General features: G+C 36.8%; 1 protein-coding gene across 1 annotated transcript in view; it reads left to right on the plus strand.

The window, feature by feature from the left end:
* LOC107575719 (metabotropic glutamate receptor 8-like) overlaps positions 1–8,840 on the plus strand; it is a 149,177-nt gene extending 140,337 nt beyond the window's left edge. Inside the window, exons 9-11 of the mRNA XM_016262067.1 lie at positions 4,371–4,617; positions 8,312–8,589; positions 8,710–8,840. Coding sequence (XP_016117553.1) covers positions 4,371–4,617; positions 8,312–8,361 — 297 coding nt within the window. The 3' untranslated portion in view covers positions 8,362–8,589; positions 8,710–8,840. The remainder of the gene's footprint in view (positions 1–4,370; positions 4,618–8,311; positions 8,590–8,709) is intronic.
* Positions 8,841–14,467: the final 5,627 nt, after the last annotated feature.

Below are 14,467 nucleotides of genomic sequence, written 5' to 3' on the forward strand. Positions count from 1 at the left end.
CATGGAACAACAACAACAAACTACTGGAGATGGCAAGAACAACAGATGCCTACATTGACAAGACACTGTGTGAGGGGGGTTGAAAGATAAACTCAACATTTTTATTGCTCATAATAAGGCTATGCGACTTACTGTAGCTAAGCATTTACTTCAAAGCTGAAGTATTCTTTGGGCTTAAGAAAGAGTAGACTAATCATAGGTGCTTTTTTAAGCAGCTAGCACTATGTTAAAATGGTAGGCCATGCTGTTAGCTTGCTAATGGCTAACTGAAAACACAAAGAGAGGGAAATGTTTAACTGAACCATTTTTAGCTTCTAGAATCTTCTCACTCAGTTTGTTTCTGCCACGCTGTATGATGTGATATACAGTATATGGAGCCGATAAAGGGACATGGTAATGAGAAAATAATGAGATGTAAGGAAAAATTATATTTCAATGCTTTTGAGTGTTTTCAGTGTTCAATGCTTTTGAGTGTTCCCAAAAAATGTTTTGTTCCTCTAAGAACTTTTCCATTCCTCTGAGAACCTTGTGTGCTACCCCAAAAAACTTTGGGTTCTCTTACAAAACATTTTCATTCCACCGTACCTTTGGGTTCTCTTGCAAAACCTTTGTGTCCCTCTGAGAAACTTTGCATTTCGCTCACAAACCTTTTTTAATGGAAATAATATGAGCTGAGATGATGCTTTTGTGAGGAAACAACGTTTCTTGGAGGAATGTAATACTTTTGCAAGTGAACTCAAAAGCATTGAAATATAATTTTTCCTCCAGTCTCATATTCTTTCTATCACCTCGTTCCCTTAGGGGCTCCATAGTTATATGACATTTGACATCACATGAAAAAATATCAAAGTCATTTTGAAAGCAAGTCATTCAGCAGCCATTTAAACAACATCATCAGGCAGCTAGTTCCCAAAAAATCTGCTTCTTTAGCTTGAATCAGACTATATTTTAAATGGATGACACTGTTGAAAAGGCCATCTTAAACCAAGGTTACTTTGCTGGTCTTAGCTGGTTCAGGATGGTCACACAGCTTGGCCAAGCTGGTCTGGCTGGTGTTCAGCAGATTTAGCTGGTCGTCAAGATAGTCTCCCAGTCTGAACACCTGAAAAGTTGCCAAAACCCCTTTAAAACCAGCCATCAGACTAGCCAAGTTTTTTTTCAGTAGAGGGTCAAGCTAAAATACATAACCATTCTAGATTCTTGGGGCAGTCGTGGCATAATGGTTAGAGAGTCGGAGAGTCGAACTAACCCGAAGGTTGTGGGTTCGAGACTTAGTACCAGCAGGGATTGTAGGTGGGGGGAGTGAATAACCAGTGCTCTCTTCCACCTTCAGTACCACGACTGAGGTGACACCCTTGAGCAAAGCAGCAAACCCTCAACTGCTCCCCGGGCACCGCAGCAATATGGCTGCCCACTGCTCCGGGTGTGTGTTCACGTTGTGTGTGTGTGTTCACTGCTGTGTGTGTGCACTTGGATGGGTTAAATGCAGAGCACAAATTCTGAGTATGGGTCGCCATACTTGGCCACACGTCACTTCACTTTTTACTTCACTTTAGAAGAAATGCTAAAGGATATACAACTCCTTTGCTTGCTTTAAAATGCATGAATTCCTTTGCCACAGCTGCTACAGTATGTTCTCCGATTTATTTTTCAGTGAGTGTCACTCCTTCTACTGTCTGGCAGTATGGAGACTTACACAAAAGAGTGGTAGCAGGGTCACAAGGGTAGACTTGAAATAAATTACAATTCAAAGGGAGATTCAGCGAGCATTGTGCACAGTCAAATTTCTTTGACAGGATGGCAGCGCTCTGTTGTCTTGGAGAGACAGTACATGAAATCCTCTGCTGATGTGTTTACCTCTTTGCCCACGTCAATACTAAGCAATACAGTTCATTTGATTTCAGTCTCATATAAGCAGTAGTAAGTGCTCTAGATTCTTCTTCCCTGACCTAAAAACCTGCAGTCATTCGATCTCAGCACCCCATTTCTCTTAATATAAATGTGAAGAGCTTTATCATCTGCTTCACCCACAGCAGGCATATTTTATCATTTACTGCTCGTTAGCTTACTGATCACTCGCACCCAAGGTAAGGTAAGCAGTCATATATTTGTTAGCGAGGTTAGTCATTTATCAAACTCTCAAACATGGGCAAGGATGAATCAACATTTTAAATTGTCTTGCTCGGGGCGTGTGGTTGCATCCTAGGTTCAAGCTTTGTGAATTTGTAAACGTTAGCATTATTGAAATCAGATTTGAATTGATTTGAGTGCGCCAAAATGTAGTCAGACCTCCTGATCTTGAGGTACATTCTAACTTAATAATCTACTAACATAATAATGTTAGCAATAATTTATCACTTGTTATCTAAGTACCTAGCTATATTAGCACAGAACAAATCCCTTACCCAAATTTATTGCACAACTCTTCCTGTGTAAGTGCTTCAAACATGAATGATACATTATGCGGCTTGTCGAGAACAGGTGTGCCAGTGCCATTTAACAACTTATTGTAATCTGGTGGACAATAAAACAAAATTCTCATAGACTTACACTGAAGGAAGATCTTGATCCAGTTCTAGAAATCAGCAGCTGGATTCATGAAAATCTTGTTAAGAGGGAAGTTATTATTAAAATGAATTCCAAGAAGTTAGTAAGAATGTTCATAACTGCAATCTTTGACAGATTCTTAAGAAGTTCTCAGATATTTTCGTTGCAAATGGCTTGGTGGGAATTCAGCACTCTGCATCATGTTATTATACCTTAAAAAGTTATTTATGATTATTTTTAATACAATTCCTTTTAAGAATATGAATTCTTCTTAGGGTTTGCCTTAATTTTTTTTAAGAAGCTAGTTTTTCCTTAGTAAGGAAATAAGAAGAAAGTAGCAGTTAAGAATAATTTTAATTCTTAATAATGTTTAATGAATCCAGCCCCAGGACCTGAGGGTTGCCTCTTTTGATTAAGGCCCAATCCCAATTCTATTTTATACCCCTTCCCCTTCCCCTACCACTCCGCCTACCCTTTCCCCTTGTCCCTTGAAACAGAGTGTCAAGGGGTAGGGGTGAAAATATTCCCCTAAGAATTGGGACACCACTACTATACGTCACAAGTCATCATACGTCGTCTAGCTCCTACAATGCACACACATATACTGGTGTGCATCAGAGCCTTTAATTACCGTTCTATATTAATGCGCTGTTTACACACACACACATCAGATATCGTGCAGCTCACACATCCAGGAGCAAAGAAACTTGTCAACGCTGCCCCATGACTTTTATTAATAACAGTTTAAATACTGAATCACTCGTTATATTTTCCAGCAACTAGAGGATAAAATCGCTGTTTTTTAAGTAAACTCACTCTAAAAAGAGAAGCGCACGCACGCAACTTTCATCTCTCTCTCTCTCGAATTGGCAATATTTCAGAAAAGGGTTTAGCGATTTATAACTATTGGGGGTACTAGCCCGCCTCAATGTCTATGGTGGTTATTATTGCCCTGATCAGACATGAAAATAGCCTATGTTGTGGCACTATCGTGCAGTCAGTAATGATATGACGTTAGCAAACTTTAGTGATTTTTTGCAAACATTTCTTTGAGTAACATGACCGTAAATATGAACTCACGATTGAATATAACATAAAACAAATGATTACTTTTCGTTAAAATCTTTATTAATGCCAAAAATGCTTACATTTATGTGTCTTTTTGTTCGCTCGGGCAGCCATGTTGCCGCTGGAGCCGGTTTACGCTGAGATAATTCATACCCCTTAGTTTGAAGTGTGGTCCCGAAAAATCTTCGTTTGAAGGGCTATCTGGCCCTTCCCCTTACCCCTACCCCTACGACCAAAAGAGAATCGAGACACCCCTACCCCTTCATGTGAACGCGCCAAACGGAGGGGTAGGGGAAAGGGGAAGGGCTAAGGGGTAGAATTGGGATTGGGCCTAAAACTAACCATGTAGCACTAAAAAAAAAAAAAAACTAACACTAAAAGCAATTGCCTAACAACCATAGAGCAGTGTGAGCAAATAAAATATTTTGTTTTGCAGTAGTGACAAATATGGACAAGCGCCACTCATGTTTTCTTTAAAAAGATGTAAGAAGTCTACAGTAGTTACTATGGCCTTGGTTACACGAGTAAAAGAAGAAAGTCACATCAGAGGTGGAGAAAGTTATTTCACTTTGATGAAAGATTAAGAAACCTATTTTTTTTCTTTAGAGTAGCTCAGGGACCTTCGTAAGAAAGAAAATATGTGTGTGTGTGTGTGTGTGTTACATTAGAACATTTGTCGCCTATGGGGCAGAGCTATTATGCTCAGTATTTTACCCATACTCTAACCATTGATATCACCCTCTTCTCTTCTCCAGATGTACATTCAGACGGCCACACTGACCGTCTCTCTGAGCCTGAGTGCGTCCGTATCTCTGGGGATGCTCTACATGCCCAAAGTTTACATCATTATCCTGCACCCGGAACAGAACGTGCCCAAACGCAAGCGCAGCTTCAAGGCCATCGTCACCGCTGCCACCATGACAAACAAGCTCAGCCAGTTGGCCAGTGAACGGCCCAATGGAGAAGTGAAAACAGAACTCTGTGAGAGTGTGGACAATAGTAGTGAGTACAGACATCTTCTCTATCATGCACACTGTTAATGTTAATGATGCTGATTTTTTCTTTGTTTAAAAGTAGATTAAAAATGCAATTCATGTATTTTAATTTCTGTATTAAAATTTATTTTGATATTTGGGGGGGGGGGGGCATAAAGTCAGAATTCATGGTTATAAAACTCATAAAGATATCATAAAGATGGAAAAAAAAGCCTAATTAAAAGAAAGAAATTCTTGAAAATAAAACCTTAAGTAGTTTGGCTTAATATTTTATTATCAGTGGTTCTCAACCTCTTTGACTCCAGGCCCTCCATTGTCCACAAGATGTTGAATGATCCAACACTCTTAGTTTATGGAAATTTAATTTCACGATTCCAGATGAGCTGAATGTTCTACGTTAAGGTTTCCACTTTAATGAATGACTTTACATGACTTTAATCATTCATAATTGACTGGATAAGGATTTTTTTCTTAATAAATAAATAATATATAGTAGTTTTCACTCATAATTTCTACCTGGTAAAATATTTTTGAGCTTGGCATGAGTTTTAAGATTTTGTCAATTTACATGACTTGTCCGGGACTGTGGGAACCTTTGTTATTCAAAGAAGAATAAAAAATGTTGATTTTTACAAGAAATCATTTGTGAACCACTGTCTCAGATATACATTTAGTTTTATAAATTATATATTGTTAATTTAAAATACAAAATTGCAATTTAAAATATAAATGTAATTTTAATTAGATTTTATATCATATATTTATTTTTAATTTAAAACACAAAATAAAAAAATTTAATATAAATGTAATTTTAATTTGTAAAATCTGTAAAAAAAATATTATTTTTATTTTAAAATATTTTATTTACAAAAAATGTTTATACATATAAAATATTTGTACACACTTGTATTCAAGCTCTAAATATGTTATTACTTAGATGGTTGCACTATATGATATTTCAGAGTCATTTCAGTTAAAAAACATTTTGAAAATGTTATAATATTTTTTTAAACCAACATAAATGCAAGTTTCATTTTAAAGTAGATTTTATTTTTATTTTCTCTTATATGTCATTGACTCACATATATATATTTAACAAAGTAAACATACTATTTTGACCAAAAAATTTCATTTTTTTAGGTGAACTATTCCTTTAATGGTGGCTAAGCTGTGCATGATATTTGTGCTAATGAACTGATAATCGTTCTACAATGTTTGCATTGCTTACTCTCTTTGGTATTTATCTTGTCATCTGAAGCTTTTTATTGTGAGGAAATGGAGCAGATAAGGATGCATTCACTTGAGTTTCATTGCTAATTCATTAGCTATGCCGCCTGCGTTGTCTGACGCTAACACTAGATGGAACATTTATGGCTTGGTTCACATTCACATCTCATATAAAATTATGTCCGAGGGAATCTGATTTACTGACTGCAAGCTCATGGCATTTTATATTTCAGAGTCATTTTGAAAATGTTATAATATTTTTTTAAACCAACATAAATGCAAGTTTCATTTTAAAGTAGATTTTATTTTTATTTTCTCTTATATGTCATTGACTCACATATATATTTAACAAAGTAAACATACTATTTTGACCAAAAAATTTCATTTTTTTGGGTGAACTATTCCTTTAATGGTGGCTAAGCTGTGCATGATATTTGTGCTAATGAACTGATAATCGTTCTACAATGTTTGCATTGCTTACTCTCTTTGGTATTTATCTTGTCATCTGAAGCTTTTTATTGTGAGGAAATGGAGCAGATAAGGATGCATTCACTTGAGTTTCATTGCTAATTCATTAGCTATGCCGCCTGCGTTGTCTGACGCTAACACTAGATGGAACATTTATGGCTTGGTTCACATTCACATCTCATATAAAATTATGTCCGAGGGAATCTGATTTACTGACTGCAAGCTCATGGCAACAGACTGTATTTCAGCAGCCAGTGTGGTGTTAACTTTTACATGAGGGATCATTAACCGGGGCAAGGGCAGCATGCGCAGGTCCACATCACTGTGTAAAAGTTAATGCAAATGTTCAGTCCCTCACTAATGTGCCGTGACCCTTCTGCTAAAGGGCTCTAACACTGAACCAGTTCATAATGAGAGTCAAATATGCCATGTAATAAATAAGCAGAGAATCCTATTTTGGAGGACAAACACGTTTTGATGCTTCTCAGTATGTTCAATTTGTGTACTGTAAATGCTGCATTACTTTGTCAGTTTTAGTGCTAATATGTGTTGTTGTAAGTGAGTTCTGTACAGGTACTGCATTAATCATTAGTAGCAATATGGACCAATTATATATATGTTGGTACCAATATATGAAGTGTAAGTCACATTAGCAAAATTTTGCAGGCAAAAAAAAAAGGTCCATTGTTTGTTTTTGATAGTGTTGCAATGTATGAACTTTCAAACTAAGCAGCTTTCTTTTGGTCACTGGACTTCACCCACAAAAATGAAAATTCTGTTATCATTCATTCACCCTGAAGAAATTCCAAATCTGTTTGAATTTCTTTCTTCTGCTGAACACAAAAGAAGATATTTTGAAGAATGTGGGTAACCAAACAGTTGACGGGGAAAAAATGCTTTCTAAATCAGTGGCTACCATCAATTGTTTGGTTTGGAACAACTTCAGGGTAAATAAACGATGAAAGGATTTACATTTTTGGGTGAACTGTGCCTAAGAGATTATTGGCTGACGAATAGTTCACCCAAAAATGACCAAAAATCATTCAAAAATCAACCTGATATTGTTCAAAAACCCTGAACTTTCTTTCTTGTGGAAAACACAAAGGAGAAATTTTGCATAATGTGCTCTCGTTTCATGCAGTTTCATTGAATGGGAGCCGGAGATTTCAAGCTTCAAAAATGCATCATAAAAGTTGTCCATATTACTAGTACAGTCCTAGTCATATGACAGCTTTTTACATTAACAGAAGTTTAAGCCGTTTGTCAATGAAAATCTTCCTCTTTAGTGAGCTGCTATCTGCTGTGACCAAATCAGTGAGTTGAATTAAAAAACATATAATAATATATGAATAATTCAAAGCAGTTTCATGAACTGGTTCAAACAATGCATTGAAAAAGATTCAAGAGAACAATTTGTCAATGAAGTTTTTGTCACTCAAAGCTGTCAGAAGACTTGAAATATAGTTTATGAGTCATATGGGCCATTTGTACAAATTGTTGTGCTTTTTAAAATCATTTTAGAGCCTGACAGCCATAGTTCTCATTCACTTTTTAATAATATTGTCAAGAGGGGCTGATATATTCTTCAAAAATTCTTCTTTTGAAAAAATAAATTCATATGGATTTGTGACAACATGAGGGTGAACAGTGCCAGAAGTAACAGGTGCAATAATGTCTGAAATGAGTGTTCATTTTAATTTTTATGTAATTGCCATGAATGATTTTTTTAGAATGACTTCTCGAGAATGAGGTGTCACACCCCAGAGCCACAAGATAAAGACATGACAAAAGAACGTTATTACTTTCTCAATTGTTCCTTCCTACTTTTAAATGAAAGCAAGAGAAAAATCATTTTCAATCCATGAAATGAAGTGAGAATTTCATTCTGATGGTCACTCAGAATCAAACTGAATTAACCACAATTCTCTCATCTCTTGCAGGGATTTTGTGTTTTCTTGTTTCCGATACACAGCTGTCTTTTCTTAACTGGCTATTTACTCTTTCAGCACCGTCCACAAAAACAACCTACGTCAGCTACACCAATCATGCCATGTGAGTGCACATCCTGAAAATGGTTTGGCATGGATCTGGCTGGCTCCGACAAAACAGGATCCGATGACTGAAATCCAAGCATGAGACATCAGTGTTGTTTGTGGACAAGAGGATGGACTCTTGGACTTTTTTTCCTGGATATTTTTTAAGAAAGCCTAGGCAGCCATCCAAAAAAGGAGACAAAAGCTGCCATTTACGTGGGCAGCCAATAAAACGGGACACTGGCAAAAGGGTAAGAGAAAAAAATACTAAGTTTAAAGAAACAGAACAAATATTGGAGTCGAACATGTTACATGTTATTCTAATTGTAAGTATTTTGTGGTTGTGAACATTTTTAATTCTTGTCCCACAGTGTCAGACCTGCATTGGAAAATGCGTTTGTCTCTTGTATTGGCTACTCTGGTCTATAACCTCGGGTTGTGAGTGTGCAAATGCCATGGTTGAAGCATGCCAATTCAATTTTTATACAAATAATTTATTTATAATAAAGGAATGTTTTTGAAATGTGGAGGGTTCTTGGGTGTTTGGATGTAATTCACAGTACACTCTTAAAAATTAAGGTTCCAAAAGGGGGTTTTCATAGCGATGCGACAGGAGAACCATCTTTGGTTCCCAAAGAACCTTTCAGTGAAAAGTTATTTTCTTAGTGTGAAGAACATTTTAAAAAGTTTGAGAACCATTTTCTACTATTAAGAATCTTTTGTACAATGGAAAGATTCCATGGATGTTAAATGTTCTTCATGGAACCATCAATGGCAATAAAGAACCTTTCATTTTATAGGGCTGTAACTAATGATTACTTTGATAATTGATAATTTGTTGATTATCTGTCAATTATTAAATTAATTGTTTAAAAGCTAAATTTAAAGTACAACAAATATTTCATAAAAATATTTTAGTCAACATTATTGTGCTTAATTTCTCTGTTGCACCCTGTCAGTAATCAGTAATGAAATTCAGTGTTGATTGTTTAAATGTTCTATTATAACTGATTTTATCAATTCATTTTCATTAGACATTAGAGACATCAAAAAGCCTCTAAAATCTCATTTGCATATGTGCATGTTCAAGTTTGGCACATTTTGATGTAATGTAAATAACATAAAACAGCATTGGTTTTTATGTCTAACAGCACTTTTTTTTCTCCCATAACATATAGTTTCAGCAGACTTGGAATATTGTGTTTCACAATATGTTATTTATTTATTATTTAAGCTAGACAATGGTCACTGCTTTTATTTTAAAAGAGCAGCATCGACATTCTGTAAAAAATAAAAATAAAAATTATGTTCTGCAGTAGAAATAAATAAGAAGTAAATTAATTCTACAGTTTGTAAAACTAAGCATGTAATAGGAAGAAGAATCTGTGTCATACATGTATTTTTTGTTCAGGTGAGTCTAGACATTTCCAGGTGAGTGTAGCATATAAAAATGCCAAGCAGGCAAGTTGATATAATTTATGAGCTGAATCTGAGCAGGTGTACTATGTTCCAAAAATAGCAAATGTCCTTTTTTCCCAGGGCAATACAAAATGTGTTATTTATTGCCATGCGGTAAAGCCTTCCTTGAACCTTAAAGCCTATTTTATTATGTAAGCAGCTCAAGACTGTCCAACTTTCCTTACCCTAGGTCCTAGGAGAAGAGGAGAGCGCCTAGTAAGTGTTGCACACAGCATTTTAAAAAGCCTTAACTGTCCACATAATTTCTTACACTTCCATCAAAATAAACTTCCACGTCCACTATGCCTCCCTCAATGTATTTCCAAATATAAATGCAACTCATTTATGCACTGACTTTGCAGCAGTTTCTACAAAGGATGTTTCGGATCCAGTTGGATGCCGTTAATTGGCTCTCTGACAGACAGAAGATTCCTGCAACTAAACTACTTCCTTGTAACCATGTCTACTAAACCCAATTATCTCTCCTTAGAGCTTTTCCCCACTAATTACTGCCTCTCAGTTGTTATTTAAGACTCATGAGATATGGAGAAAAAAAGCATTGATAACCAAAATAAACAGGCTGATAAATATTTCTGGCACTTCAGATGTTTCCACAGTGCACAGCTTAGTGGATGGCATCCTTCCCTTTGACAAACACAGTGCGACTGGCTGGAGTACAAGAGTAAAATGGAGAAAATTGACCACGTGTTGATAGTGATCAATATTTGTACTGTGAAGAGCGACAGACAACTTACACCTGTGGGAGGAACATCAATACAGCACTAAAAACGGCAAATAAAATGGTTTATGAAGAATTCCAACAGTTTTTAAGCATTTAAGAGCTTTTATTCACTACAATGTTGAGTATAAAATTCACTTATAATATAAAGCAGATGTTCAACTAGAGTGAGATAAGCAGTTTAACTCTATTTTGCTATCCCAGCTATTAAAGTCTTGTATTATTACAAAGAAAATTATTTTTTTCCAAATTCCAAAAAAGTGAAAAGTGAAAATTGTGTCTACACCAGATTGTTTAATTATTTAAATTGGGTTGCCTTTGACCTTATAAGAACACACCTGTGTTCATTCATATTTATTTATTCATTTACTTATTAGTATTTATTTGTTTGTTTCACAACCCACTAGTTGAGAATGACTGCAATAAGGTAAGTATCATTTTTCAAGTTATAATCAATGTACACTAAAAATGATTTTCAAAGTTCTAAATAAAAGATTATTGGAGTACATTCTACACGTCAAGTCAATTCATCTTTATTTATATAGTTCTATATACAATACAGATTGTCAAAGCAACTTTAAAGTGTTAAAAAGGAAAAAGGTGTGCTGATAATGCAAGAGGACAATAGAAAACAGGCATTACAAGTTCAAGTTAATTGATCATAACAGTTCATTGTTAATTCAGTGATGTCATTGTCCAGCTCAGTTCAGTTCTCTTCTGTGAAGTCAGACTGGTCTGTGCATTCAAGTCAACAATATTGTCAGAAATGATGTCCTCAACTAAGCAAGCCAAAGGCAACAGTGGCAAAGAACCAAAACTCCATCGGTTACAGAAATGGAGAAAAAAAACCTTGGGAGAAACCTCGGGGGGCCAGTTTTCCTCCGGCCAGATGAAACCAGCATGGTGTGGTTTAATTCCAGGCTGCAATGCACGTCAGACTGAGCAGAGGACTAGTCTGGTTCTCGAGGTCTTCACAGAGGATCTGTCTCTGGGGATCATCTAGTTGACATGGCCTCCGCTGACATTCATGGCTGTAGAGGTCGTCTCTAGGTGCTGATCCACCATCTGGACTGGATACGGACTGGATCTGGGTGGCTGAGGTGACCTTGGAATAAGAATAAAACAGACTAATATTAGCGTAGATGCCATTCTTCTTATGATGTAGCGAGTACATCAGGTGTTATGGGAAGTGTTCCCGGTTCTGGTTGACCTAATTAATGCAGCCTAACAATACTTAAAATACTATAGAAAAGTGATCGTGTGTTATGTGTATGCCAGGTTAAAGAGATGGGTCTTTAATCTAGATTTAAACTGTCATAGTGTGTCTGCCTCCCGAACAATGCTAGGTAGATTGTTCCAGAGTTTGGGCGCTAAATAGGAAAAGGATCTGCCGCTCCGCAGTTGATGATGATATTCTAGGTATTATCAAATGGCCAGATTTTTGAGATCACAGCAGATGTGTAGGACTATAATGCGCAGGGGCGCCTTAAAGGGTTAGTTCACCCGAAAATGAAAATTCTGTCATTAATTACTCACCCTCATGTCGTTTCAAACCGGTAAGACCTTCGTTCATCTTCGGAACACAAATTAAGATATTTTTTATGGAATCTGAGAGCTGTCTGACAAAATGTCAAGGTTCAACCGTAATTTTACGAAGCTACGAGAATACTTTTTGTGCGCAAAAAAATTAAAATGGCGACTTTATTCAACGATTCGTCTCCTCCGCATCACCATGGTGTAACAACGTATGCTGTTCTGTGTCAGCTGCGTCACACGGATACGCGGTTTCTGTTCAGATCAAATCACAACAACGTAGGAAACAGATCCAGCGTGACGCAGCTGACACAGAACAGCATACGCTGTTTACGTCCAGCGGATATTCTCCAAAATGGCACCAGGGTGATGCGGAGGAGACGAATCGTTGAATAAAGTCGCCATTTTAATTTTTTTGCGCACAAAAAGTATTCTCGTAGCTTCACATAATTGCGGATGAACCACTGATGTCACATGGATTATTTCAGTTGCGTTGCTGTATGTGCAGGGTCAGACAGCTCTCAGATTCCATCAAAAATATCTTCATGATGAACGAAGGTCTTACGGGTTTGAAACAACATGAGGGTGAGTAATTAATGACAGAATTTTCATTTTTGGGTGAACTGACCCTTTAAGATAAACAAAGGCCCCTGGGCTACAGCATTACAGAAGGCCCCCCAACCCCCCAAAAAAACACATTTTTCCCCCATTTTTAAGGGGTAAATTACACAAAATATTAATTATTCATCATTAGTAGAGCAAAACACACGGCATGATGGCACACGGTGATTGCTAACTGCGTTTTTATTTTGAAACATGACATGCTCACGTTTAATTAGTTAAATCACAGCCGTATAAAGTTTTATGATCAAATTTAACCAATAGGACAATTCCTATTTTTCCATCCCCGGATTTAAAATGGAGAATTTGAGACCCGAATCTAAAATTGACACTATTTATGAAACACAGATGACAGATTACATCCAAGCAAGTTACTGAACTCTCATTGTATGACATTACAGAACGATGCTTTCACACAGCAGTGTTGTGTTTCTGTTCATCTGCATGTTGACATAAAGATACTCTCGTGCTGCGGTTATTTACGATTACCGCAGCACGGTATTTAAGATACCGCACGGTATTTAAGATGCAGTTATTTAAGATACGCTTGTGGCGGAGGCGCCACAAGCGGCGCGAGAGGAAGCAGAAGAGGGGTAAGCGCGGAGCGAATGTATTGTACATTCTGCTTACAGTATATCGGTGGAACACGTGGAACATACCAACTATTCAAACTGTGTGGGGGGAACCTAAACTGAGCCATTCACTATATAGGCTACTTCAACCAGGGCATCGCTAAAAATTAGTCTGTGAGTTTGTTTACAGAACGCTGTTGTCATGCCTGCAGACTCCCATGTAAATAATTATTCAAAAAAATATAATTTCCCTGCAGCCAGTGGGCCCCCTTTCCAATCTCGGCCCCTGGGCTTCAGCCCCTTGAAGCCCGTGCATTAATGCGCCCCCAATAATGTGATAAGAGCTGGCTCAAATACTGAGTAGCTAAACCATTCGGGGCTTTATATGTAATTAGCAAGATTTAAAATGCCCCTTCCCTCCTGTTATGGCCTTCCATGTGTGTTGTTAGGCTGCTGAGATATACTGGGTGCGTGCGTTGTTTGCTCAGGTAAGTAATGACGTATGGGAAGCTGGGGGAAATTGTGTTCAGCTTAAAACCCTCTGAGGTCGACTAACGCGGATACGCGTTTTAAGGCATCTTCTCCTGATAACACCGAAAATAACTTAAATTACACTTTCAGTTTTGATCTTACAGATAAGAGCAATACATCAATCGAATCTGTAAAGGGTCTACTTTTATTTGTATACACACATAATAACAACAGAACTTTGTGCATTTATAAAATAAAGAAAACAAACAGGGTGTGCTGTCTGTGCCGCCTTGGTCTGCGTAATCTAATGAGAGGCTTAATAACAGCCAGTTTGAAACATATCCTATAAGGATAATGATGAACTGATATTCAGAAGAGAATCTATGACTTCTGGAAGCACCTCTTTTAGTTGCTTAGATGGTATAGGGTCTTACATACATGTTGTTGGTGTCGATGATTTAACAAGTTTATACTATTCTTCCTGTCCTATAGCAGAGAAAGAGTGGAATTGTTCCTCAGGAGATCTATAGTGCACTTTCTAATGCAATACTGTACCTGATGGCTGCATGGTTATAATTATCTCTAATAGTATCGATCTTGGAAGTAAAGAAGTTCATAAAGTCATTATTACTGTGCTGTTGGGAAATGTCTGCACCTGTTGATGCTTTATTTTTTTGTTAATTTAGCCACTGTATTGAATAAATACCTAGAGCTGTGTTTGTTTGTTTGTTTTCT

The sequence above is a fragment of the Sinocyclocheilus grahami genome, unplaced genomic scaffold (assembly GCF_001515645.1).
Source record: "Sinocyclocheilus grahami isolate Dianchi unplaced genomic scaffold, SAMN03320097.WGS_v1.1 scaffold31.1, whole genome shotgun sequence".
Lineage (NCBI taxonomy): Eukaryota > Metazoa > Chordata > Actinopteri > Cypriniformes > Cyprinidae > Sinocyclocheilus > Sinocyclocheilus grahami.